The sequence below is a fragment of the Dermacentor variabilis genome, chromosome 1 (genome assembly GCF_050947875.1).
Source record: "Dermacentor variabilis isolate Ectoservices chromosome 1, ASM5094787v1, whole genome shotgun sequence".
Lineage (NCBI taxonomy): Eukaryota > Metazoa > Arthropoda > Arachnida > Ixodida > Ixodidae > Dermacentor > Dermacentor variabilis.
The window spans coordinates 244,904,082-244,931,222 of record NC_134568.1 but is presented as its reverse complement, the minus strand read 5'-3'; the positions used below and the strand labels follow the sequence as shown (position 1 = coordinate 244,931,222).

Here is a 27,141-nt window from a genome sequence, read left to right as displayed (position 1 = left end):
ACGTTGAGCCCTATCAATCCAAAATTTATCTAGCTGTTATCGGGTGTCTTAGTAGTTTGTGCTGTGTATCTCATTGTTCTCTTATGGCACCCATGTGTAGTTGCGCTGCATACCTCAGGAAAGTGTGGACATGTTTATAGAAGCGTGTTTGATTAGGAACGTTCAGTTTCACAGCCAAGATTTTGTGTGAAGCTTTTTGCACTTGTTGCACAGAAGTGAAAATGGATTGCATTGCGCAGGTTCTGGACATGTGTGCTGCTCCTGGCTCCAAAACAGCTCAGGTGATGGAGATGCTGCATGGGCATGTGAACACGATCCCAGAAGGCGTTGTGGTGGCCAATGATGTGGACAACAAGCGCTGTTACATGCTGGTGCATCAAGCTAAGCGGCTACACTCCACCTGCTGCCTTGTTACTAATCATGATGCAGCTGCCATGCCAAACATGTATCTTTCCAAAGAGGCGAGTAATTGCGTGACACAGCACATGGCATTTCTTTTTGTGAAAAACCTTTAAGGTTCTGCATGTGGCCAAACCAAATGCACACTTGAGCAAATCTTTACATTACAGTTTTGATTTACCGAAACCCCTGCATGCCACATCTGCACTATGCGGAATGACATTGTGGAATGACTCATCACTGTGCAATTCACAGGCCCGCAGTCCATGCTGAACATGTTTACTTTGTGCTCCAAGACCGTTCCCATGTGGATTTTAATGATCTGCAGGCTGAAAGTCACATTTAAATCTAACAGCTTCTTCCTGGTTGACTGATTTGCTAATGTATGATGGTTGGCTGTTTGTGCATTGTAACAGACACATGTCCAAGCACAGTCACACGTGATTCTCAGTACAAGTGCACTGATGGCAGCACGGCACAAAGCCACAGAGGTTGGTTTCTTCCCTGCTGCATCAATTTTTACCTTATCCTGAATAAAAACACACATTAAGCACTTCAATGCCTGCGAGGCACACCACGGTCTCGCGACTGGACAAGGCAAGCAACACAGGCTTTTAGGGTTAGCGTTGGGCTCAATATTTTAAAGACCATTCTGCAATGTCAAGTGCTTCGATGTGTGTGCGCAAGGCACATCGTGAGTGACATGCCACATTTCTATGCACAAACTAAACCAATTTTGTGCAAGCAACACTTAGTTTGCATTAAGATGCAGTTTTGTTGCTCAGAAATCTTCATGTAGGTTCTATGTATAAACTCTGGTATATCTGCGGCATTTCATGTTTGGTCAGTCTGGGTACGTGGCAGTTGCAAAATGTATTTATGTGTGCTTGCACCCATAATGCATCCCACCACATGGCAATGGGAAGCAATGCTGTCCAGCTCCAACTCCTTGGACCAGCTTGAACTAGTCGACTGAGCAAGGGCAGCTAAGGCCACTGGACTGAAAGGACCACCAGCTGCAGAGCAGAGAAGCTAGCCATGCTCGTTTTGCTTGCGTGTTGTTCTGAATATAGTTTATTCTCTCTCTCTCTTTTGACAGTACAGTAAAACCTTGGATGATCCAATCTCATTACGTGAATTTCCCGGCGCCAATGTTTACGATCACGAACACAAAAAAAGGCCTGAATTGTGTTATGCTTATTTTTTACCAGCTCATACGTTCCTGGAAAGCATGATATTTTGGCACCAACGTTCAGTGCATTGCTAAACTGTGATCGTATGATACGTTTCCCGGCAGCTAGGTTGTATGTAAACAAAAAAATGCGTGAGGCGCATGCAATTGACAACAGTAGCCTCCTGCTGTGGCTGCTTCACTGCAATACTTGCCTGTCCATATCACGTGAAAACGACAGCATGCATACAGTTTCTTATTTTGGTACCAGCAAACCTCCTCCTGGGTTGCTGCACGCCACCTTCACAGCTATCGCTGCCAACCCTATTGCAATAAGCATCTTCACCTATCTGTTTTACAGCACGTGGGGCATAGTGCTGTTGGAAGTATACTGCACGCTTTTAATAGACGATAACCCAAACACGCTGCCGTTCCCTGCTGCAGACTGTGATTGCATACCATATTTACTCGCATCTAGGCCGGCCCCGATTCTAAGCCGACCGCCGAATGTCCGAAGCCAGAAAAATAAGAAAAAACTTACCTCTAACATAGGCCTAAGAAAAGAAAAAAGTGAGGACAGCGTTCATATAATGCAAACAGCATTTATTTAATATAAACATGCTGAGTTCACTCTACATTACCATTGCTGCTTGCCTCGTCTATAGCCCAGACCACACGCACGCTTACGGACGCACGCAAGCTTGCGTTCGCGTGCCCATGCATGTGCAGACAGTGTGGCACGGCTCGCATGCATCGAAATGCGGCGCAATCTCAGTGAACTCATCTCTGTTATTGTGCGATTATTTTCCTTATCGTTGTCATCTCCCCGTTGCGGCACACGCAAAAAGCGTCCCCCATTGCCCGACGCTTTTCTCATAGATGCTGAAGTCCCGCCTGGGTCAAGGTTTGACGATGCCTCTGCGGCTAGCACAGCTTTTCGTTTGAAGCCGGCACTATAGTGGCATTGCCTGTTTGATGTCATTACAATAACACCACGCCGCACGCCAATATGACACAGGTCAAAATAGCAATGTTGCTCGTGTACTTAAGTTGGCTACTGACGCGACTAATAGGGGCTGCGATACTGACTTTTCTAGATGACGCTAGCTCTGCACCATGTTTATTACTTTAAGTTGCAACCTGCGCATTCTTTAAAATCCTCAAATCTGAGCCGACCCTAGAATTTGGCATATGATTATTTGAAAAAAACTATTGGCCTAGGTTCGAATAAATATGGTACAGTCGACTCCCGTTAATACGAAGTTCACGGGGACTGCAAAAAACTTCGAATTAAACGAACTTCCAATTAAGCACAAAACACAAAAAACAGCACTTTATTTGTGGCGAAATAGAGTATTTTCTCTAAGAAAAATAGTTGCTCATCTTGCTTTGCTTCTTCTTGCTGAATCGCGCTGCTGAAAGCAAGTTCTGCAGGCTGTAGATGTGGCGGAACGCTTCTTCCGCGTTACCTTCAGCGGCAAAGAAGCACTCCGCAAGGTCAAGGCCCGCAGCTACATCGGCAGCCTTAGGTTGCGGCTCGCCTTCAACGTCATCGTCGCTTTCCTGGGTCGCTTCCTGGGGCCGAATAATCTCTACAATTTCGCTATCCGTCAGCGCACCGCACGTTTCGACCGCCTTGTCTACGGCGACGTAATCTTCAAAATTGACGTCCCCGAGAGCTTCACCAAAATCAGTGCCGTCAAGCTCGCTTGTTGACGCTTCCTCCGCTGAAATTTCAGAGGCATCCTCCGAAGAAGCTGCCACAAAACCGCAAGCCCTGAAGCAGTTTTCGATTGTTTCTTGCTTCACACGATCCCATGCTCGCGCCAACATGTGGATGGCACTAAGCAGGCTCACCTCGTACTTTGTGGAGCTATCCATACACAAAATCATGCGCTCGAGGAGGTGCCGCCTGTACAGGACTTTAACATTCTTGATGATGCCTTGGTCCATTGGCTGCAAAACAGCCGTTGTGTTTGCAGGCAAAAATGCGAGGCGTATTGCACTCAAGGCTGGCACATTCACATGAGAACTGCAGTGATCGACAAGGAACAACACCTTGCGGTTCGAAGCAGCAAACTTGCAGTCCAATTTGCTTATCCAGCTCTTGAAGATTTCGGCCGTCATCCACGCTTTTTTGTTCGCCTCATAGTCCACAGGCAGCGTCTTCACGCCTTTAAAACATCTCGGCTTCGCGGCTTTCCCGATCACAAGTAACCGACATCGTTCCGTGCCAGTCATGTTTGCCGTGATCAGCACCGACACTCTCTCCTTGCTGCGTTTGCCCCCAGCACAGTCGTCGTCCTTGAATGTCAGGGTCTTCTCTGGTAGAAGCCGATAGAAGAGTGCAGTCTCATCTGCATTGAAGATGTCTTCCGGTCTGTATTCGGCGAGATATTCACGCAGCTTTCCGTCCTTCCACGTGGCGCATGTTTCCTGGTTAACGGACGCCTTTTCACCACACACGCTCTTGAAAACCAGGTCATGGCGATCTTTAAAGCGCGTCAGCCATCCATCTGACGAAACGAAGTCATCGATCCCCAACATTGCTGCAAGCGTTCGGGCTTTCATCGCAACGATGTCTCCGCTGAGAGGAAGTTTGTTGCTCCTGGCCTCCCTAATCCAAACCAGCAGAGCCTTCTCCAACTCTGGGTAAGCGCCGGTGCGCATTCGCTTCCGAGAAGTCTTGAACTTGTCGTTCTCAAATGCATCCATTATTGTGCGCTTGTTCTTGATGTAGTTAGAGAGCGTGTTCGGCTTGATCCCGTACTTTCTTTCTTTCTTTCTTTTTTCTTTCTTTCTTTATTGGTTTATCACATATACATGTGATGGGAGGCGAAGGGAAAAGCCATTCAAGGATGGCTTGAGGGAGTCCTTCGCCCCCACGCTGGCAAAGACAACAGCAGAGGCACACACGTCCTGTTCACATGGTCGTACACATTTACAAAACCATCATATTAAGCACAACATTGCCATAAAGCTTGACAAAACCATAAAATTAAACACATTAGTTACTGTCCTACGTAGGGCATCATGCGTTAACATACTTTACTTCACCTCAGCATCGAATGACAGCACATTTCATAACAATATACGCTTAGTAATAGTGACATTGAAACAATATATTTAAATAGAAATCGTAAAAAGCTCTAGTGGTCAATGTTAGGCTAGAAAGAATGTGTACAAGTCAGATAATGTTGCTTCGCGAATATCGATTTGTTTTTTATTGAACTCATTTAGTAGACGTGGAAGTTTGTTTTGGAGCATTTGCCGACCATAGCCAGTGTGACAATATGGAACATTCCATATTTCTGTTGTTCTAGTGGCATATGATGCTTCCTTCAAATGGAGATTCACCAAACCCATGAAGATAGAATTATGACAGTCATAGTTAAGGCGATATTCACGCAACAATTTATACTCATATGTGTCTTGTACTCTCACTATTTTAAATTTTTTAAAGAGCTCCACAGTAGAATGCCAGAGTGGCACATTCTCAATTATTCTCAAAATTCTTTTTTGCATTACTAATAGCCGCGAGAAATTCGATTGTGTTGTAGTCCCCCAGACCAAATGACAATAGTTTAGATAGGAAGCGAAGAGGGCGTTATAGATTAACAATTTTATTGACTTCGGAATTAAGTAGCGGTTTCTGTTCATCATCATCATCATCATCATCAGCCTGGTTACGCCCACTGCAGGGCAAAGGCCTCTCCCATGCTTCTCCAACAACCCCGGTCATGTACTAATTGTGGCCATGCCGTCCCTGCAAACTTCTTAATCTCATCCGCCCACCTAACTTTCTGCCGCCCCCTGCTACGCTTCCCTTCCCTTGGGATCCAGTCCGTAACCCTTAATGACCATCGGTTATCTTCCCTCCTCATTACATGTCCTGCCCATGCCCATTTCTTTTTCTTGATTTCAACTAAGATGTCATTAACTCGCGTTTGTTCCCTCACCCAATCTGCTCTTTTCTTATCCCTTAACGTTACACCTATCATTCTTCTTTCCATAGCTCGTTGTGTCGTCCTCAATTTGAGTAGAACCCTTTTAGTAAGCCTCCAGGTTTCTGCCCCGTAGGTGAGTACTGGTAAGACACAGCTATTATATACTTTTCTCTTGAGGGATAATGGCAACCTGCTGTTCATGATTTGGGAATGCCTGCCAAACGCACCCCAGCCCATTTTATTCTTCTTATTCTTCTGTTCAGAATTCCCGTTATTGCACCTAACTTTTGTAATATCGCATTGATATGCTCATCCCACTGCAGTGATTCTGAAAAATGCACACCAAGTACTTTAATAGACCTAACTAGCTCTATCTCTGAGCAGCGATAAACTAGGTTACGTACTACTGAAACCTTCCTGCCTATAGAATGAAACATCACAGCCTTTGTTTTCTTTGTATTTATCTTTAATTGGTTATTATCTGCCCACGTGCTTAGTTCCTCTAAAATGGCATTACCTTTATGAAAAGGTTCGGCATCTGATGAAGACAAAACAAATATGCTAGTGTCGTCAGCATAAATTACAATTTTACCTTCTGAAGATATATGGACTATGTCATTTATATATAAATTAAAGATCAAAGGCCCGAGAATGCTACCCTGCGGTACTCCTGAGATTATTTGCTTTCTGTCAGATACCATTTCATTCATTGACACAAACTGACGTCTTTCCGAAAGATAACTTTTCAGAAGCATCAGGGGAAGCCCACGAATGCCATAGTGACTTAATTTTTCAAATAAAATTTTATGATTTATGTAATCAAAGGCTTGCGTAAAATCAACAAAAACACCAAGAACCAATTGTTTTTGTTCAAATTTCTCCAATATATTTAATATATTCTTTCTGGTCGAGAAGAGCTAGTTCTGTTGATCAATTTTTTATAAATCCGTACTGGCATTTCGTTATCACGTGCTTGTTGCAGAAAGGATATAGTCGATTATAGATTATTTTCTCGAACCCTTAAGAAAATACAGGCAGTATCGACACTGGTCTATAATTTGAGACGTCTTTTTTGTCTCCTTTCTTATATAAAGCCACTACATGAGCCACTTGCATTTTGGATGGAAAAACACCATAAGTTATATATATATGTCTGCACAGGAGCAATTTTATTTATTACGTATTTTACTGGCCTTACTTGCAGCCCATCAGCATCGCAACTTCGGCTGTTTTTTAACGCCAAGAAAACAGCGCTAACTTCATGTTCTACTGTTGCTTCCAAAAAGAATGTATTTGCATTTTGAGGATCTAGAGCTGTGTAGGATGCACGTGGCCCAGTGTCAAAATCTCGCTGCACGAAGTAGTTGTTAAACACGTTGACCATACGGTCACCACTGACTGTTTCCCCACCGTGCAAGATTTCTGTCACCGGTTCCTTCCTGTCGCTCCGTCCTATAAGTGAATTCAACTTGTTCCATAATATATCTGTTCGTTTAGAACAGGAAGAAAATAGATGAAAGTAATACATTTCCTTTGATTTTTAGTGTTCGGCTTGATCCCGTACTTCCGCGCTATGTCTTGTTTGGCGGCACCTCCCTTCTCAACTTCCTTCAAAACCTCGACTTTCGTTGCCAGGTCGAGCGTGCGATAAGAGCCGCGGTTTGCCATGGCTATAAACTGCGCAACTAGGTACAGTCAATTCCGAATCACTCGTGGAACAACCTAGCCTACGAGCTTCCCGCACAAAGGCGCTCGACCAGCACACGCATACGCTGCGCACGCTGCAAGACTAATCTCGCACAATCTCGCCACTGCCAGTATGCAGCGTTGCGTGCACCTATGGCACCTGCGTGGCCTCCGCGATCAGCTCCGGCCACATGCGGCAGCCGCGGGTGGCCTCCGGCGGGTGCCGCTTCGCCTCCCGCCAGAGTTGATCGCGGAGGCCACGGCAGCCGTAGCAATGAATAATCGCGCCGCTCCAAGAAGGATGGCGTTGCGGGCGGCTGCGGTGGCGATGACACCAACACGGAGCACGGAACTGTTGCAACACTTGAAAAATTGCACAAGAATGACGGTCACCTCGAAGATCCCGGCTGAAAATTAACTTCCAATTAAACAATATTACTGGATGAGGACTTCGAATTATCGAGCGATTTCTTCTATAGGATTACATGCAAAACTGACGGGACCAGCACTTCACTTCTAATTAACCGAAAATTCCAATTAAGCGGCTTCGAATTATCGGGAGTCGACTGTAGTATGTTTTCCGGCCACTAGATCCCAGGTACACAAGAAAAGGTGCAAGGTGTGCGCGATCAGGAACAGTAGCCTCCCGCTGCATCAGTTTCCCCGCGATACTCGCCTACCCATCTGACGTGATAACGCCGGTGCTCACTCGGTTTCTTATTTTGGTACCAGCAAATCTCCCAGGTAGCCACATGCCACCTTCACAGCTATCGCCGCTTTCCCTATTGCAATAAGCATCTTCAACTATCTGTTTTACAGCACGCGGGGCATAGTGCCGTTGGAAGCGTATTGCATGCTTTTATTAGGCGATACCTCAAACACGCCGCCATTCCCTGCTGCAGGCCACGCGATGTGAGCGCCACGTTTCACTCCAATGGCATCCAGCATTGCTCTTCAGCTCGATTTTGTTTTGGTTTCCTGTCGCTGTCTCAAAACATTACACAATAGAAAACGTACAAAATGTGTCTTGGGCCGTCGAAGCGTCACCATCTCGACGCGCATGGGTGTCTCGTACCTTGTGCTGCACCGATTCGCACAACGCTTCTCTTTATGTAGGTGTCAACTACAGTTGAGTCTGTCAGTTCTTTTAGCTACTTCGGATTGTATGTTTTCTCGGTTCATACGTTCTTCCTCACATTTTTTCCGAAAACATATGGACGAGGTTTTACTGTACTTCACAGCATTACTGGCCACGCCTTGCAGGCGGTAAGGGAAAGCCATTTAGAGTTCCTGTGATTTGTTCCTAAATTCAAATGCTCGGTGGTCAGGCTGTGTTATTGGCGAAGTTGACATCAATTGAAGGAAAACAAACTCGGCTCAATTTCAAGGTAACTGATTTGAAAGCCCGGCTTTCGTTGCTTGAAAGTAACTTTGGAAACATTGATGCAATGCGCGCTTGTCTGAATACCGTTTGAAGTTCAGCAACTTCAGGACCATACTGCATTGTCAAGTATTGTAAAGAAGATTGATGATCTAGAAAAAAGAGACAGACAAAACAATCTAGTTTTTTACGGCCTGACCAACCCGGATAGTGACGAGATTGCAGTGAAATCAGAGGAATTGATTGCCATTCTGTGTAACAAATTTCTTAGTTTGTCTTCTGTGGGCATGACACGCGCCCATCGTATAAGCACGTTCTGCTTCAAAAAGAAACGCCCTGTGCTTGTTCAGTTCTCTTCATTTAGGGAAAGCCAATCAGTTGTTACCAGGGTTCACATGCTGAAAGGGACAGGATTCAGCATATCCGAAGATTTTACACGCACCGTCCGAAAAGAAAGCGCAAAATATTAGCATACGCTAAGCAGAATGCCCAACAGGACACAAAGGCTAAACTGAAGTATGACACACTGCATTTGGGGGGGAGGGAGGATGCTGCAGTGGGACATCATGACTAAAACATCGTTCAGATATGACCTCGCGATGCACTTGATGTCAAATGGCCAATTAATGTTTTGCTGATAAACTTCTCGAGCATAAAAAATAAAATTTATAACTTTCATTTTTCATCGCCTGACCCCCCCCAAGTATTTCAAATGCCGAGGTTATTCCTGAAGGATATCAGTACTTTCGACGCGATCGTAATGCTCATGGTAGTGGTGTGCTTATACTTATTCATTCCAATATAATGTGCCACTGGAATTTCCTGATACCGAGTGTGAAGCAGTTTTTTGTAGATTGCGTTTGGAGAATGGAAAGGGACTTGTAATCGGCTCGTTCTATCGCCTGCCTGGTACGACCTCTGAGCCCCTTGAGCATTTGTACGATTACCTTGAAACCCTTACGAGATGACGTTATTCTCCGGGATGATTTTAATCTGCCTCAGATTGACTGGTCATCCAAAAACTCTCTGGAGATTCGGCCAGTGGGAGCATGTACTCTGAATTCTTTTACATGTTGGACCACTTCACACTTGAATAGCATGTTTGCGATGCTTCATGTGGGGACGGTACAGTTCATGTTCTCGACTTGTTGCTATGCAATACACTGATTGTTGTGTCATATGTGCATGTTTTGCCCGGAATTAGTGATAATAAAATTGTGGTAGCTGACGTACTCCTTGAAAATGTGGTTGTCCCAAGGAAACCGCCAAGATCGGTCTATGCTCTAAGCGAACTATGAGGCAATCATTTCGGCATTAGAAGCCTACTTCCCAACATTTAATACGCTTGCTGAAGAAATGAGCATTGAGGAATTGTGGAACTTACTAAAAGAAAAGCTATACCACCTACGCGAAGTGTTTGTGCCATGTCGGGTCCTGTCAAGTAAGTGCGCCCAGGATAAACCGTGGTTCAACACTGCGTTACGTTTCCTGGTTCGTCGTCATAAACGGGTATATACTAAGTACAAGAGAAATAAATTGCCCTCTCATTTCGCTCTGCTTAGTGAAATAAACAGTAATTCTAAACACATTAAGGATTTGGCAAAGAAGGCTTACTTTTCCAACCTCGGGCAAAAGTTTTGGGAAGAGTTCTGGAAGTACGTCCGGCGAAATGGCAGAGATGATAGCACCATCCCTGCCTTACAATACAATGGAACCATTATTGACAAAGATGAATCCAAAGTAGATTGTTTTGCTCATTACTTTTCGTCTGTGTTTGCCCCTACAAATAGGCAAGATATTGAAGTTTTGCATCCGATTCAAGTAGATCACATGCCCGCGGTATCATTTTTAACGGGGGTTCATTGATTGCTAAATGATATAAAAGAGAGCAAAGCCAGCGGTCCTGATGATATCCCGGATGCAATTCTCAAGTGCTGTTCAGGGGTATTAAGTTTGTATCTTTGTCGGTTATTTCAATATTCTTTAAACCATGCTGCTTTACCCTGTGCCTCGAAGTTGGCACATGTAGTGCCTGTTCATAAGAGTGGGCCACACAACGTTCAGAATTAGACCGGTGTCATTAACCCTTTCAGGGTCAGTGACGTAAATATAAGGTGCCGCGAACAAGTCCAAAATGGTTGATGCGATATATTTACGGTGCCGTCTGTATGTTTAAAAAGCGCGCTAATTTCCTAATTTTTTCTTTCCTGGCACGTCCTGCCACTATGGGAATACAGGGAGGACGAGGAGGAGGAGGAGGAACGTTTATTGAGCTCTAGAAAAAATTTAGTGAATTTCACGGAGTTGGATGGTGTCTTCCATCTTCTTCGCAATGGCCGTCTGCCCCTAGTCCAGGGCTCCGCTGGATGCCGCTGCCAGCTGGGCCCGTCGGATCAGCCCTAGTTGGATGTCCTGACGGTCGCTGGAGAGCATTCCTTCCCATTGCTCCGCACTCAAGTTTGGCATTATTGGTGCCGCATTTGTTTTCTGGCAGGCCCATGTTATATGGTAGGGCGAGCGTATATGGGAGGCACAAGAAAAAGAAATTCCCTGTGTTCCCACACCCACGCTCTACCATATAACGTGGGAATACAGGGAATTTTTTTTCTCGCGCCTCCCTCTCTCGGTTTTTGTTGCATGGTTTGTTTTAGAGCTAGTTTGCTCCAGCGCGTCTATGTACTACCGCTCGCGCATTGGTGTGCGGGTGGGCGGGCGGGCAGGCAGGCGGCGGTTTGAGTGTTGTTCCGTGGGAGGTTTCGGCTTCTTGCACTCGCAAAACTGATGGCTATCTCGTTACTAATCACTCAAAGGGTGGCTGCCTGTTTCTCGCTCGTTTAGTGCTCACAGGGGTGAGCATAGGAAGGATGCTGCCGTGCATGCGTTTCCTTTTCTTTTTTTTTTTTTTGGGGGGGGGGGGAGACTCGCGATATCTAATTGCCTCTGGTTGGTGATAAGATGAAGATCAGTGGAAGTTTGTCACAAGTTTTGCTTTCTTGACAGCAGGCAGACACCCACACAATTTTCTTGAGTGCGCTCACCTACGCAGCTCGATTACGCTATGGATGTGAATATTAGTTAAGAGCAGGAACATTTCAGACTTGCGAAATATTCTCATGTGCGCATATTGTAAGCTTTGAACTATAACAATGCATCAAATGTTTAATTCTTCCAAGTTTATTTCCTTTTTTTATTGTTGTTATTCATGAATAAAGGGTATATATATACCAACGCAAAATATTTTTTTCTCACTTTACGGTCACCGTAAAAAAATTAAGGTAAAATTACGGTAAAAGCTTTTGATGCTGTGCATGGCTTACTTATATCAAAGCTTAGAGCTTATATTCTGGATGAAGGTGTACTTAAATGGATTACTGAATACCTCTCTTTCCGGCAGCAGTCTGTTGTTCTGGATGGTTTTTCTTTGGTAAACGCCCCAGTCGCTTCCGGGGTACCCCAGGGATCAGTACTGGAGCCGCTCTTATTCCTACTGTTAATTAATGACATTACGGATAACATCACGTCATCGTTTCGAATGTTTGCCGATGACTGTATCTTGTACAGAGTCATTAACGATCATAGTGACTACGTAGCTTTGCAGAATGATTTGGACATTGGAAAATGTCGCTAAATGTGAGCAAATGTATGCACGTCACCTTTACAAGGAAGAGCTCCTACCAAGAACACACATATCGAATCCATGAGGCTAGTTTTGTTACTGCAAAGGAATTCAAATACTTAGGTGTTTTTCGCCTTGGACTTGCGATTTACTAGGCGCATAAATTATTTAACAAATAAAGCCATGTCGGTGCTTGTTTTTTTTAGGCGGAATTTTCGTCCCCTACCCAATGGTCTGAAACAACAATTGCATTTCAAATATGTATGATTAACGCTCGAATACGCATGTGTATGTTGGGGCTCTTACACCTCGGAAGTAATTAACAAACTTGAAAAAATACAAACCAGGGCTGCCAGATTTGTCCTAGGAAACTATGACAGAAAATTCAGCATGGCAGAGGCTGAACATACTCTTCAATGGTCGGACCTAAAGACTCGCAGGAGAAACCTGCGTTTGAAATTATTTTATGGCATATATAATTCCTATACCAGCATTAGTCAAGAGAAATACATGACACCACCTTCATATGTATCCCTAAGAAAGGATCACCCTTTGAAAGTCAAGAAACTTGCTTTTAAAGGTGATGTTTTGCGGTTATTATTTTTTTGTCCAGACAGCACGCACCTGGAATCTTCTGCCTGATGCTGTGTTAATTACATCTGTTGATGCTTTTTACACTGCTTTGAGTTTACATATGAATACCCTTCTACAGACTATTGTATTTCGAATGAAATCCCCCCTGCTGTAATGCCATATTGGGGATGCAGGTACTGAATAAATAAAAAAATACTGGAAAGCAGCATATTGTCAGCATTGTGCTGACAAGCTCTTGGCCAAGTTGCTGATGCTACTGGCTCCCCTTGACTCATGTGCCATCTACTCCTTGCCTCATGTCCCCTTCTCATGCCAAGGGTGTATAAGATCAAAAGTCAACTTAGAAAAACGACCTGAAGAGCTTGAAGTGTGTGTCCAACTCAGCAGCTCCTTAGCTGAAGGAAAGTGTAACAAAAAAGGAAATTACACCATTTTTAGTGTACTCTGTGTGTGGTCAAGGTTTGTTCCCCTTTCCTTTAAATTGGCTTACAGCATCCTTCAAATCCTTTAATTGTCCATGAAGTTTGAGTCGAATGTTCTGTACAAACCTTATGTTATTCATGGTATACAATTTAAATTATCCCTTCCTTGATGTCCGAGTGCTTGTTTTTCATGGTACCTTGCATTCAGTGGCTTCTTTGCATGTTCTTTCTTTTTAGGATGGATCCCAAGAGGTTTTAAAATACGACAGAATCCTTTGTGATGTCCCTTGTAGGTGAGTATTTTTTAAATCTAAATTTCATCGGCATAAATCTAAATTTTATGGCCCTGCTGTAATGCCCTACGGGGCGATGCAGGTAACTAATAAATAAATAAATAAATAGCGTAAAAGTGCTCTTAGGTCAGGCTAGTCTGAAGTTGTTGCACTTTTTGCAATATAGTTTGGAAAAAAGACATGCTAGTACACAGTTTGGTCCATAGTATATCCCGATCGTGCAAGAAAGGAAGCATTGCCTGTCTGGTTACGCCTAGGCACTGGCTTAAGCTGCTGTGCCAGTTGTGATTGTTCCAGCATTACTGAATGCAGGGGTGGTACCGTTGACATTATAACTGCTTGCATAGCTCTCACAAGAACTTGTATACAGAAGGCTTTAATTAATTCTACTCTGGATAGTTAGATTTTTTGGTTAATTCAATCCCAACTGAAAGTCGTGGTTGGCGCTTCTATATTTCAATGGGCCAAAGTATTTATTTCAATCCTGAAGTTGGTCCTTGCCAGATAATTCGAACTTGACTGGTTAGCACACAAGTACTTGACCCAAATGATGGCCCTAATTATGACCCCAATGGCTGCAGAGTCTGTCTTAGCGTTGCCGAGGGAGAGTGAGTGCATTGAAAAATGCTCTGCATGTGTTATCTCCTGCCTAAAAGTCCAATTTTGCCCTGCCTTTGGCAGATTTTGAAGAGATGACAGCCCACAATGAATGATTGCTGCATTTACTCAATTCTAATGAGCACCTTTTTTTTCTTCCAAGAAAATTGGTCTAACAGTTGGCTCTTTGTTACAACAGGATATGAAACTGAAACCACATTCCGCGACATTGGCAAGAGCCTACTGTGATAGCTAATGTTCTCGCTATCGCCTTCACAAGATGGTGCCTGAGAAAATTTGTGTAAGATGGTGATGACATGCCGCTTCCAGACCTTGATATGAATGTTCATTCTAAAGCTAGCTTATTTTACATGCTAAGCTAGTGGCAAAAATGTTGCATTATGTGAAGTGATGCAATTGCTGCTCCAAATTGCTCCAAAAGGCAAATGCTGCTACATTTTCGTTAATATCCTCCAAAGCTGCTCCATAAGGTTTTCTGCTACATTAAAAAACAAAGCTAATCTATCACATTCGAGACGCCTTACCATCAAAAGCAACATCACCCATCACATGCACTCGTCATGTGCGCACATGGAGGAAGTAAAAGGTGAGCATAACGTTAAAATGTGGTGGCCTGGCGGAGGTGTAAGCGGTTGGAAAAAAACATTAAAAATTTTGGGGAAAAGCTCGGGTTTTTTTTTTTGTCTTTTTTTTCAACCAAGATAAAAAAAAAAAACAGTTTCCCCGCAGAATTCTTCTGTTGCGATGCCACTCCTTTCGACGTATCTGAAAGCATGGTCAAAAGAAAAGGGTTGGGAGTCTGTGAAGCACCTGGATCCATCCGCGTGGTGGCAAGGACATTGCTTCAACCAACCATTGAGCTCCCTTGCCTGTCGCATACTGCAGGTTCCCCCTTCTTCTGTGGCATGTGAAAGAAACTGGTCCGAGTTTGAAAATGTGCGCACCAAGCTACGCAACAGGCTCACAGAGGATCGCATGCAAAGACTTGTGTTTGTGAACTCGAATCTCAATGTACGTAAGGCTTTGTCCGCTGCACAGTGAAGCGTTGACGCATCAAGTGGAAATGAATCGGATACAGATTGATACACATGACGGTCTTGACACTTTGATGTGAAATTAATGCCTTGACGTGAAATCGTGCCTAGATTTTGAACCCGGAAGCTCTGCTGGGACTTTTGTGATGCATAATGTAACAGTTATATTCTTTTCAGTGTTAGAGAAATAAATGAGTCTGGTTTTTGAGAGCTTTGTGTGGAATCATATTTTTTTTTTTCAATTTTTCATATTTTTCTAGGGAAAAAAATGACAGAAACCAGTTTTTTTCACGCCCCTCAAAATTTAATAAAACTTTACATCTCTAGGCCTGGCCATTGCTAAACTGGCGCTTTCATAGCTAAGAGGTGAGAGAACGCAGATGTCTTAATAATGTTTTATGGAAAAGTGTTCTACTAATACAGGGAAGCCTTTTCACGATATGACCTTGACTTGGTTTCGTAAAGTGGGTATGCTATGGCTGAAAATTTAGTTGAAGCGAGGGGGGCAACACGTACGTGCTACTGAGCTTGTGTCTCTTCGTTGCATTGCTGCTTGTTTTCTGGTTTCTGCTGGTGTAGCTTAACGAGTGAGCACTGCTTGCTCCTAACATTCTTTCGTGGCCAAGTTTCCCAAATTTTTGTCTTTATGTGCACTTCTGAGGTGCCCGCCGTTCTCGCACACAGCCTCGTGCAAACTCGAAAGCTAAAGTAGAAAGTGGAGAGGTTGATGGCTATACTATCATCGTGATGGTGTAGTGGTCGTTCTATCGTCATTCCAGCTTCATCTAATTTTTGCCACACCACCGTCATCATTACTTCGTTGTGTATGGCATTTGCATGTTTCAGCACCACAACTTTATGTTGGGCTAAATGTTTCCTGGTAAAAATGTGCTTGCTTCCTGGTAATATGGGCTTCCTTCTTCTGTAAACTCCCTTGCTTCTCTGAAAGGCAATTTTTACACTTAGAAATATGCTTTTAGATGCTGCAAAAGCCTGTTTTCGTGCTCCAGAATGCACTTCAAAAAGCTGCTGCAAAACAGCCTTGGCCAATCACGTCACTGCAAGTGCTTTTGCTGCTCCGGAGGTTTGCATATGTCGCACTGTGAACTGGGGAAGTGGTTAGTCTAGATGTGGGTTATTGTTAAGATTATGACTATAGCAGTACGGTATACTATAAGGTAGCAGTTAAGTGGGTAGAGAAATGAAAAATATTAAATGGAATATAGTCCACAAGAAAGGTGATATGATATGGTCCATAGACGGCAATAAAAAAAGCTATCTGGAATTGGCAATGGACATTTAGTATAAATGAATTTCTCTTTTGGAAATGTAAACTCTGCAGGTTTGATATTATATTTGGGGGTGTGAAAATACTAGAAAATTTTGAATAAAAATCGAATATTGTACTTTCAATTGTGTTTTTGTTTGAAAACCAAGTAATCGAAATTTACCGTAAATAAGAAAGTGAATATGTTGCTGGCTATGTGCTAGCAGAGCTTCTGTCATTGTGAAATTTAGCACATGAGGTTAGCCCAGCCGCCGAACCATTAAACTTAGCGAGAAAGCCAACCTCTCTGTGGCAGTGGTGACGGGTTTGCAAACGGCAGTGGAGGCAATTGCACAAAATGGTCAAACTACAACAGGAATGCTTTTCTAAGCAAGATACAGCCATTAGGCAAGGTACTACGGCGATGCCTACCCACATGCAAACATGCCAAATGCACACTCGGTGCAGTGCATCGTGCTCCTGCTATAAAACTTGAGCATAGTGATGGGTGATCAGTTGCAGCGATGTGTGCCATAGCTGGACCCAGAACTTGTGCAAATCCCACGGACCATGAACGATCCCCTACAGGCATTATCATGATGCCTGCATGCATTGCACTATGCTAAGTGGCTTTTTTCAACATGTATGAGTGCATGCATTACTTACACATCCTTAGTTAAAGTTACACAGTTAAACCTCGATATAACGAACTTTAGTATACCAAAATTCTCGATATAACGAAGTAGTTAACTTTTCATAACCTCTTGTCCACAAAGCACCATGTATTTAGAATCTTAATATAATGAAGTGTGTATGCGATTTCAATATAACGAAATTTCACTGTTGCCACAAATGAATGCCGAGACAGTAAATGGAAACTTCCGCAGACGCAGATGGTCAAATGATTGAATTACAAGCGGCTGCTTGTGAACACACCTTTCAAATCGCGCGCTGCACAAGAACAACCACCGAAGTGGAGCTGTATCATGTTCAATGCAAAGTTCAAGTGCGATAAGATCCTATCGCGTCAAGTGCACTGTGTGCTTTAGGTGCGAGTGAAAGTGTGCAAGGGTGAGACAAGAAAGATGGTGGCTTCATAAGTGACGCCTTCCCGCGCGAGTAAAGGGAAAGAGTGACGGGTGCGAGCACGCTGTAATGCGACCAAGCGCGTGGGAGGGGTTGGGGGGGGGGGCAAAGTGGGGCTTAATTTGCCGTGCGTCTCGGCCATGGCTTTGCATGGCTGTAAGCGCGGCTAAGCGCATATGCAGCCGTGCACCGTACTTTAGAGGTACGGTAATCTGCTGAGTGTGCAAAGAGTGGGTGCGCCGAGACAGCGTGACACCATGTAAGCTGTCTTCCCGTGCGTTTAGTATTGGAGGTTGTGTAATCTCGAGTTTCGGTCACCTGTAGGAGCGAGAGGCAGACAAAGCATTCGCTTCCTGCTGCTGCGTCGTCCCAGTGTGCGCGACACTATCAGCTGCGGAAGCGGAGTGCACGCAAAAGCTTGGTTGGCTTCGCGTGCACCGCCGATACCGCCTATGTGAAGATATTGTTGACGTACATGGCATGAAACTGTGTCATTCATCGCGGACTCCCAAATTTACCTAAATGAATTGCTTTCTCATTTGTATTTGCTTTTTTCGATTGCCTGATAATTCAGAAAATTCTGCAACTCCTTTCCGTGTACATACCTGCCAACGTTCCCGATTTGCCCTGGAGACTCGATTTTTTACTGTACTTTCCGATTGTACGATGACTGTCTTTTATCTCCCGAGAAGTGGTCTCTGTTCGCGCAATAATGGTTTTCGTGAAACCGGCACCGCGGAATCTACAGCCACATCTAAGCAGCCGACATGGCAGCCGACTACGGTGCCTAGTAAGCCGACCAAAGCCAGAGCCAATGTAGCTTTTGCATTTCATGCATGCCTTCCTCCATGGCGCATCTTGTTGCTGCTGCTTGTGCGTATGATTAGTGTTGGCTAGGCTGTGTGTATGCGGTGCACCGTGTAAAGTTACAATCCTTGTGTGCTTGATGCCGTGGCGCTATCAAAGCCCAAGAAAAGGTATTTGCAGAAGTTTTTGCGATCTTATACTTCTGAATTTCCGTGCTTTTTGACAACAAGAAAAGGAGAACATTTTGCATTTTGTACAACATGTGGATGCGACGTTAGCATTTCTCATGGTGGCGAAGTCGACTTGAAACTGCAGGTTTCCACGGTGAAGCATCAAAGCTAAGTTCACACTGCTGAGCAGCAAGGCAACATAGTGAACTTTCTCCGGAACAACTGTGACAACAGTGTCGTACGTGTGGAGTGCCTCTTTACAGGATTCCTCGTCGAACACAACCCCTTAGTGTCAGCGACCACGTTGGGCCTCTTCTACGGAAAATGTTTCCTAAATGCGACGAGGCGAAGCGTTATCGAAATGGACGCAACTGAAACACAACTTTGATAAAACGCAACTCTGAAGAATGCGGAGGTGGCCGACCTGAAATTTATTTCACAGGCATCGCTCTCTGGTCTTCGTTTTTCTATTCAGAGTTTCCCTCAGCTGCTGCCCCGAGATTCCAATGAATCTGCTGAAGACGCTTTAGATGCTCTCGAAGCTGAGTTTGCCACACTACAGGTGTACAGTCTGCCAGAGGACATTCTGAATGAAGAAAAGTGGGGCGGGCAGTGGTCTATTGTTGGAAAAATGAAAAACACTGATGGAAAACATGTTTCACCGAGTTGCTAAGGTGATGTTGCATTTACTCGTCATACCGCATAGCAACGCAGAGTGGGAGAGGATTTTTAGCATGGCGCGAAAAACTAGGACTGAATTCCGCTCATCAATGTGCAACACAACCCTCCAACACCTCTTCTAGTGAAGAGCCGTCAATCTGGACCATGTTTTGAGCAAAGCTACGCCGACAAATTTTTGAAGTGAGCAAAGTCGGCTACTGCAAGGTCCCTGCAAAAGGACTCGTCGAATACTGCCTGAAAGTTTGAATGACACCCCCCCCCCCCCCCCCCCCCCCCGGTCTCAGCGCGAATGAAAAGACTCCCAATTTTTGATCTCGCCAGGTTGGCAGGCATGCATGTAAGAAAAATTGATCGAGAACTGTACATATTTGCATAAAACGTCAAATTTCAATACAAAGAAATTTCGATATAACGAAGCAAATTGTCGATCTTACTGACTTCATTAAGTCAACTCTTGCTACAATGGACCCTGATAGTCCGACAAAAAACGTCCTTTGGATCCGAAGTCTGTAATATCCGAAACTCCTCACTTCCGAAACTTTTGTCGCGGTGTCTAACAGCTTTATTGCAAAGAGTGAGTGACAAATTTCCAAAGTAAAAAACAAACAAAAAAAGTCACAGTTTCACCCGAAAGGCGAAACATTTCGATTGTGATACCAAATTAAGCAAGAAAAGCAAGCCAGCAGCAGTGAGCGAATTGACCTTTGTGCTGTCTGTCACTTCAATGCGAACTAAACGTCGAAAGCACAGCACATACGAAACTACCGGCACTGGGCATGCTTTGTCCACATCGCAGGTTGCTTTGAAGATGAGGCCCACGCTGACGCGCACTTTGTTCACATTGCAGATCGCTTTCAATATACTGCCGCCGCGCCGTAAGCAGCAGCAGCCGCCAGATTCGAACCCACTTCCTCCCCTGGTGCCTCCCGCGCGAAGGATGAAGGCCTATTTTTGCCCCACCTTCCTCCTTCGTGCGCACAATATTGAACTGTGATCGGCACCTGACCCTTGCAAGTCAGTTGGCAGCCCGTGTCGACACGGCAAAGTATGTTTTATGCGCCTGATTTTGGCAAAAATTGTCGCTGATTTCTTCTGCTGTAGTCAATAGTCTGTTGTAGTGCGGTCCATTCAAAGTGAACTTCGTTCCCTTAATAAAAAGGTAGAACAAACTAAGGTTGAAATATGGTCTGTTATATTTGAAAGTCTGCTGTACACGGGTCCATTGTAAGGAGCGTAGACTGATATCGAGGTTTAACTGTGATCAAATTTTTTTTTACGAGCAAGCAATAGTGCCCTAGCGAAAATAAAGGCGCTGTGCTCCCATGGCTCTTTTTAACCCTTTGAGGGTCGAATTATTTTGAAAAAACTTTCCCAGGTGGTCAGATTACTTTATTACAGATTTTGAATGTAAAAAATGTATAAAGTCTAGAATAAATAGTAAAAAAAAAATTAGGAACAATATTTTGGCATCAGCATCACTCAGAACTGCAAAATGTTCATTAGTATTTCAGAGTGTGGTACTCCTTGAAACACGGGTCTACGCACAGCGCCTTATCGCAGTCTGCACACCTAAAACGCGTGTTTGTTCTCCTTTTGGAGCGACGAGTTGTGTTGGCACACACACGACATCTTCTCTGTGTGCGGCTGCCTTGGGCAGAGGTCTGAGGCACCCTCTCGCATAAGCGCATTGCCACAGAGAGCGAGAATACCTCGTGAGTGGCGGTGACAAACAAGCTAAGAGCAGCGCCAATCAAGATAGAAATCAACTTCCGCCGCCCCTGCAAGAGAGTGCCGACAAAGAGAAAAGTCACGTTATGCGCGCCTCCGTTGCGATCACGCGGTGAAACCGAAACCGCAAAAGGGGTGTTGCCGCAGTCTGCGTGACGCGCTGAAGCTAGAAATCAGTTCTGTTTATCTCCGCAAGAAGGTAGCACAAATTTCAAATGCTTCTCGTAAGTCCTAAGAGGTGGCAGCACCTGCCAGTGAGCACGCATCATCATTATGGCGCGAAATTTCAAATGGAGGGTCGAAACCGTACCCGTACGGCAGAGACCTTGCGGGACAGAAAACCGCCGCCATACATATACGGCAAAAACCTTCAAAGGGTTAAAGCAATGATTATTTTAGGATGGCAAGCAAAGGTTCGAAGCCATTGATTCTCAAGCATGTTGGTGGTCCCAAGGAACCCTGCTAAGCTCCATGAAGCACAAGGAACCCTCCCTCTCCTCATCCCTAATAGAGAGGCTAGGCGTAGCGCGCAGCACGTTTGGGGCCACTGGTGGTGTTGGGCAGGCTAATCACCCTTTTCTCAAACGCTCTCGTTTCAAAAACCCATGATCCTCGCTCTTTTCTGTGTGCTCTATTTCGTCATAAAGCATACTCCAATATGCGGCTGCTATTGGTCGCTGTGCTCGGCTACACCGCGGCCACCGTGAGGTGCCACAACGAGTCCAGTGGCTAAGTGCACTGCGGCTCTCTGAGGACAGCCGTGTTTGGCTTACGTTTAGCGCGGCATAGGCACCAAATCGGAAATTTGAACTGTGCGCCACGGTGACATCTCCGCTGTAGCCTTCACAGTGCAAGGCATTTGAGGAGGAAGGGGAGCACAGCTGAGGCCGTGTTTGATTGCCGATAACTCCGCTTCTGCTGAACGCATTGAAGTACTTTTTGTGGCAAAGTGGTTCTGAAATAGCGTATCTTCACTTCAAATGTCTTTCTCCACTTCGATAAAGAGTGGTCCAGGGCCCCTTTAAGGGCACAATTAAGGGCGAAGTGTTCAGACTTTGCTGTCGGTCACGTATCACGTATGATTTCCGGTAATGACTATGGCAATCCGGACTCTGCCGCTTTGTTTCGGTTGGATGCTAGCGCCATTTTTGCACTTTTGCATAGTGCATATGCGGTGCTCTGCACTTGCCGAGCTACCGTAATAGAACCAGCTAGGTTGTCCTAATTTTTAATCCTCCGATGTACACGTCAGTGCGCACGCTAGCGGCACCTATCTGCAAACGGCAGAAATGCGCATTGTTCGCCATCTTAGCTACTTTGCGAGCTCATAGCCAGGGAAAATTTATCAGTGGCTTGAGGAGGGCCTGAGGAGGGGCCTGTGGAACCCACATTGGGAAACCATGTTCTAAGCCTTGCTCATTACCGTTACCTATACTGGGCTACCTACACTCCTGAGCTTATCACTTAACAACTGGCACAGGAACAAATGCCTCTGAGTAAACACAGACATTTGATGCTGTGTAATAATACACTAGTTGGCGAGACAGTGAGACTTACTTAATTTTACAAATTAACAACATTCAGATAAACAAGCTCTTTCGTTACCATGCCTATTCAAATTGATCACCGGTGATCGATGCTTTATATCACCAATTTCGACATGTTGGAGCTGTTTCTTATCCACTTAAGGCCATCCAGTAGTTAGTACAGGCACTGAACTTTTAGAATCAGTTTAAATTTTCACACTCCGACGACGTTGTGATTTTTGACTAACCTTTTTGTCAACTAATATACATATGTTGTAGTGAAAAGAGGCGTGGCTGTCACCTTCTGCTGTGCAAGAGAAAGAAGCATGCCGCTCACGATTACATTGCACTAGCATCAAAATTTTGTAATCAAATGACTCCCAGCAAGTCAAGAATTAAATTGTATCGCCGGCTTTGTCGCCCGACAGTGCTGAGTGGTGATAACTAACTGAAAATATTGCCAGCTGTTCACGACTGAGCTTTGGTTTGGAGTCCGGGTCGTTTTATTCCGCCAAAGTGTATTTCTGGAGGTACGCCGCATGTCCAACATGTGGACCTGGCATTTTCAACCAGCTTCCAAGAGTTTCGGTTTCGCTTCTTTTGTAAAATCCCGGCAAGGGGTGCTGCCGGTGTCACTGCGCAGTTATCGAAAGTCATTATGCAAAATAGAAGTGAGGCATGTAGACAGGACACAAGAGTAGAGAAGTGGACAACACGAACGCCGACTATCAACTGAAGGGGGCACTGAGGTGAAAAAAGAAAGAAGACAAAACTCATCTGCGCATGCTCAGGAAAGGTAACACCACGTGTCAATCGGGTACACGTGCCGGCCTACGTGAGAGATAACTGTTAAGGTACTTAATCTCTTCCTTATGTAAAGTAATCGAAGGCTGGCTCACGCACGCACTTCCACCATTATAGATATGCCATGCCTCTACCATAAGACGCGTATCTTCATTCGTATGCCTGTACAATATCGCGCATTCATCTAACTCTGGCGTGCAGTTACAATCTCGGCAATGTAGCGAAAGATTAGAAGGCGATCCACCGGTTAGCGATCTTTTATGTTCCATTAGCCTCTGATTGATACACCGTCCCGTTTGCCCTACGTAGAACTGGCCACAGCTAAGGGGAATTTTATAAACCACACCCATACGACAGTCAGTAAAACAGTTGTTCTTATTGTGCTTCACTGGACAAATATCTGTTCGTTTTTTGCCTTTTACCCGCTCCTTTTTATTGTGTACGGCAGTGCATATCTTACCTAGCTTATTGGGAGCAGTGAAAGCAACATTAACATCATATCTACTAGCAACTTTTTTAAGCCTGTGCGACACTGAATGAATATACGGAATAGCCACTACTCTTTTTTTGCTATTACTGCTTTCTGTAACCACGTCCGTCCCTCTCGAAACCGACTTCTTTAGGCGCTTAGCCACAGTGGCCACCGCTACACTAGGATACCCTGCTTCTAATAGGCGCCGGACCTACGCATTAAAACTGGTGCTCATTTTGTGCATGCAGGATCTGGTGAGGGAAGACTTAAGGCAAGACATGGCAATTTCGTTTTTTACTAATTTAGAATGCTTGGATTGAAAGTTTAGCAATGGCTTCGAAGATCTTGGGGAGTACTGCCAACAAACATGATTTTGTTCGAAGATCAAGGAAATGTCAAGAAACTGAATTACGCGTCGCTGAAGAAATTCCTTGGTAAACTTTAATCCTCTCCCATAAAGTTTAAATTGCTCACTTACTGAGGTAGCAGCGGAATCGAATTCTTCCCTATTACAGAAAATCAGGTAATCATCAACGTAACGAAATATCTTGATAACACTATCACCTAAGGCTTTCTCTAAGCAGTTGTCAACCTTACTCAGGTAAATGTTGCTAAGAATAGGGGCAACCTTTGAGCCAATACAAATGCCTGATTTCTGCAGAAAAACGCCATCTCTCCACCCAATCAGCGTCGACTTCAAGTACGTTGAAAGAATTTCTAGAAAAGCTCCCGTGGAAACACCGCATCTGTCAATAAAAGCCGACTCTTGCACTTGTTCTTTAATGCACTCATTTGCGGAATTTAGCAACCCGTCATGCGGCAAGGAATAATACAGGTCTTCGATATCCATACTAAAAGCTGTACAATCACCAGGATTTTCCTGTCTCAAATACTGAACTAGTGCCTGAGAATTACGCAGGCAAAAGGGGTCTGAAAAAACTAGAGAAGCTAGGCAGTTCTGTAGGTAACTAGCGACACAGACCTGCCACGTCCCTTTCTCTGACACTATAGCACGAAAAGGAATTTCTTGTTTATGGGTCTTGGCCGAGAAAAACAGTTCTAAAGTGAGGGATTTAGCTTTCTTGACATTACAGACCAGCCTATCAAGACTATGTCTTGACAAGAGGTCAACCGCACGTTGCTTAACTACCGAAGGCTTGAGTTTTACTGGCTGCAAATTCTTTTCTATGGCTGAAATCGCTTTTTCTGAGAACATGTCATCTGGCATAATAACGAAATAACCTTCCTTGTCAGATATTACTGGTCTAAGTTTATGCTCCACAAGGTAATCAACTAACGGTCGGACAGGGTCAGGCGTCTTAATATGAATATTCGATTGTTTAATGCTTGCAGTGCAATCCGAAATACAGCGTGAGCGTTCTTCTTCCGGGACGAACCTGGTTATGCAGCGCGGTATGCTTAAAACGTCAACGGGTTTTACGTTAGGCTTAAAACAGTGCTTAGGACTTAAAGCAAGAGTTCTTCTATGGTTATCACTCACGATGGCATCTCCAAGAACCAGTACGTTATTTGACGTTATCTGAGCATGCGCAGATGAGTTTTGTCTTCTTTCGTTTTTCGCCTCAGTGCCCCCTTCAGTTGATAGTCGGCATTCGTGTTGTCCACTTCTCTACTCTTGTATCCTGTCTACACGCCTCACTTCTATTTTGCATAATGAATCCTTACCAACTAGCTCAGCTTTCTGTCGTTCTATCGAAAGTCACTCCCATGGCGTCGTCCCGTGCGGCTGTGTCGCGAGCAAAGCGTCGTACTTGAAACTATGCTGCATCCGCACTTCAATTTAGTGATGAGGACTTGAGTTATGGTTAAAAAGATGACAGCAAAATAGATTCAAGCTCTGATGGCAACAATGCTTTGAGTCAGCTTGGGACATCCTCAGTTGTTCACCGGCGAGTTTCGTTTACGGCTGTGAGCGGTCTCCTCCTTTGTGCATGCTTATCTGCCTATCTTTTTGCACGACCTGAGAGCTCTGCTGATTATCTTCAGGGTGCATACTTCGCTTGGTCATGATGTGCTGCCATCGACATCAAAGAAACTTCCTAGGTATACTTTGTGGCGCAAAATACATTTCTTGAAAAGGGACAGAAGAAAGGGAGACAGTGAAGCGCCAACTGTCTTCACTCTCTTCACTGGCACTTCACTGTCTCCCTTTCTTCTGTCCCTTTTCAAGAAATGTATTTTGGCCCACAAAGTATACCTACGAAATCTAAGCACCAACTTGCCCAAGAAGAAGTCCTTTTGGAAAGTCCGTTCACGCCAAGAAGGCCGCCCATAGCACATCTTGGCCCAGCACTACGGAGCAGCGCAAGACAGTTCACAATGTTGTGGGATTTCTTTGTACTCTTCTCTGCAGACGTGATAAAGAGAATCTGCAAAAATGCAAACAGGTATGCTTGGATGCATAATCTTGTAGTTGCCCAACTACGCTGAGAGCAATCCGTCCTGGAAGAGGTGCACGACTCTAGACGAGCTGGTGAAATACGTTCCTTGGACTTCTCATCGGACCATCCTCAGAAGATGCTGAAAAGGCGGAACTGCACAATGTCTTACAAGGACGGCAAAGTTGAACAAAAACCAGGCGATTTGCAGGAAAAGTGCGGATTGCACCTATGCTTCACACAATCTAAGAACTGCTTCACCGTATGGCATGAGTGATGAACTGGTCTTAGTTTCTTTTTGGTATCCGAAGGATGGCTGTGTACTGAGCATTTACGTTTTTCAGGCACTATTCCTGGGTTTATCTTTGAAATATGTATTTTGAATTTCGTTTGATATTAATGTTTTTGTTGATATCATGTTTCTTTATTGTTGTTATCAACTGGCAGCAAAAATGGTGCTTTATAGAATTTGTATGTTTTACCTAATGATTTTCTTGTTTCACAATGCATGTTTTTGGAAAGAACCTTTTATTATGCACAATGTGCTATGCTGCAATGTGTGCTGGAATATTATTTGTAGTGGTAAATATTTTTTTTCCGAGAGCTATAAAAAACTACCATTTTCTCGTGGTAACGAAAGAGCTAATGGCTTACTAGTCTATTTTGTTGTGTTGACAACATAATTGCAATGTTGTGACGTGTTGCAGTAAAAAAAAAACTTGCTAATAAATGCATCTGCATATAATTATATTCAATATTTGATTCAATATTCGAAGCTAAGTATTCATATTCGATTCATATTAAAACAGGTTTATATTTGTACACCCCACCTTATCTCTGTTTGCCCAAATTGGAGGCAAGCTACATTTTTTATTATTTTTAAACAAAATCAAGTGCATGTATAGGTTTAAGTACACATTTTCTTCTACTATGAACCCATAAAAATTATTTCCACATAGAGTTGGGTAAATATTACCAACTAAAGTGGCAGTGTGTTAGGACACTTACTCTACCTCATCTTTTAATTCTACCAATTTTGT

General features: G+C 44.2%; 1 protein-coding gene across 4 annotated transcripts in view; it reads left to right on the top strand.

Annotated features, from left to right (window-relative positions):
• Nsun2 (tRNA (cytosine(34)-C(5))-methyltransferase Nsun2) overlaps nucleotides 1-27,141 on the top strand; it is a 159,546-nt gene that overhangs the window by 21,191 nt on the left and 111,214 nt on the right. For all 4 annotated transcript variants that reach the window (XM_075672634.1, XM_075672627.1, XM_075672617.1 and 1 more), the window contains exons 7-8: nucleotides 240-461; nucleotides 13,454-13,509. In XM_075672634.1, the coding sequence (XP_075528749.1) occupies nucleotides 240-461; nucleotides 13,454-13,509 (278 nt within the window). The remainder of the gene's footprint in view (nucleotides 1-239; nucleotides 462-13,453; nucleotides 13,510-27,141) is intronic.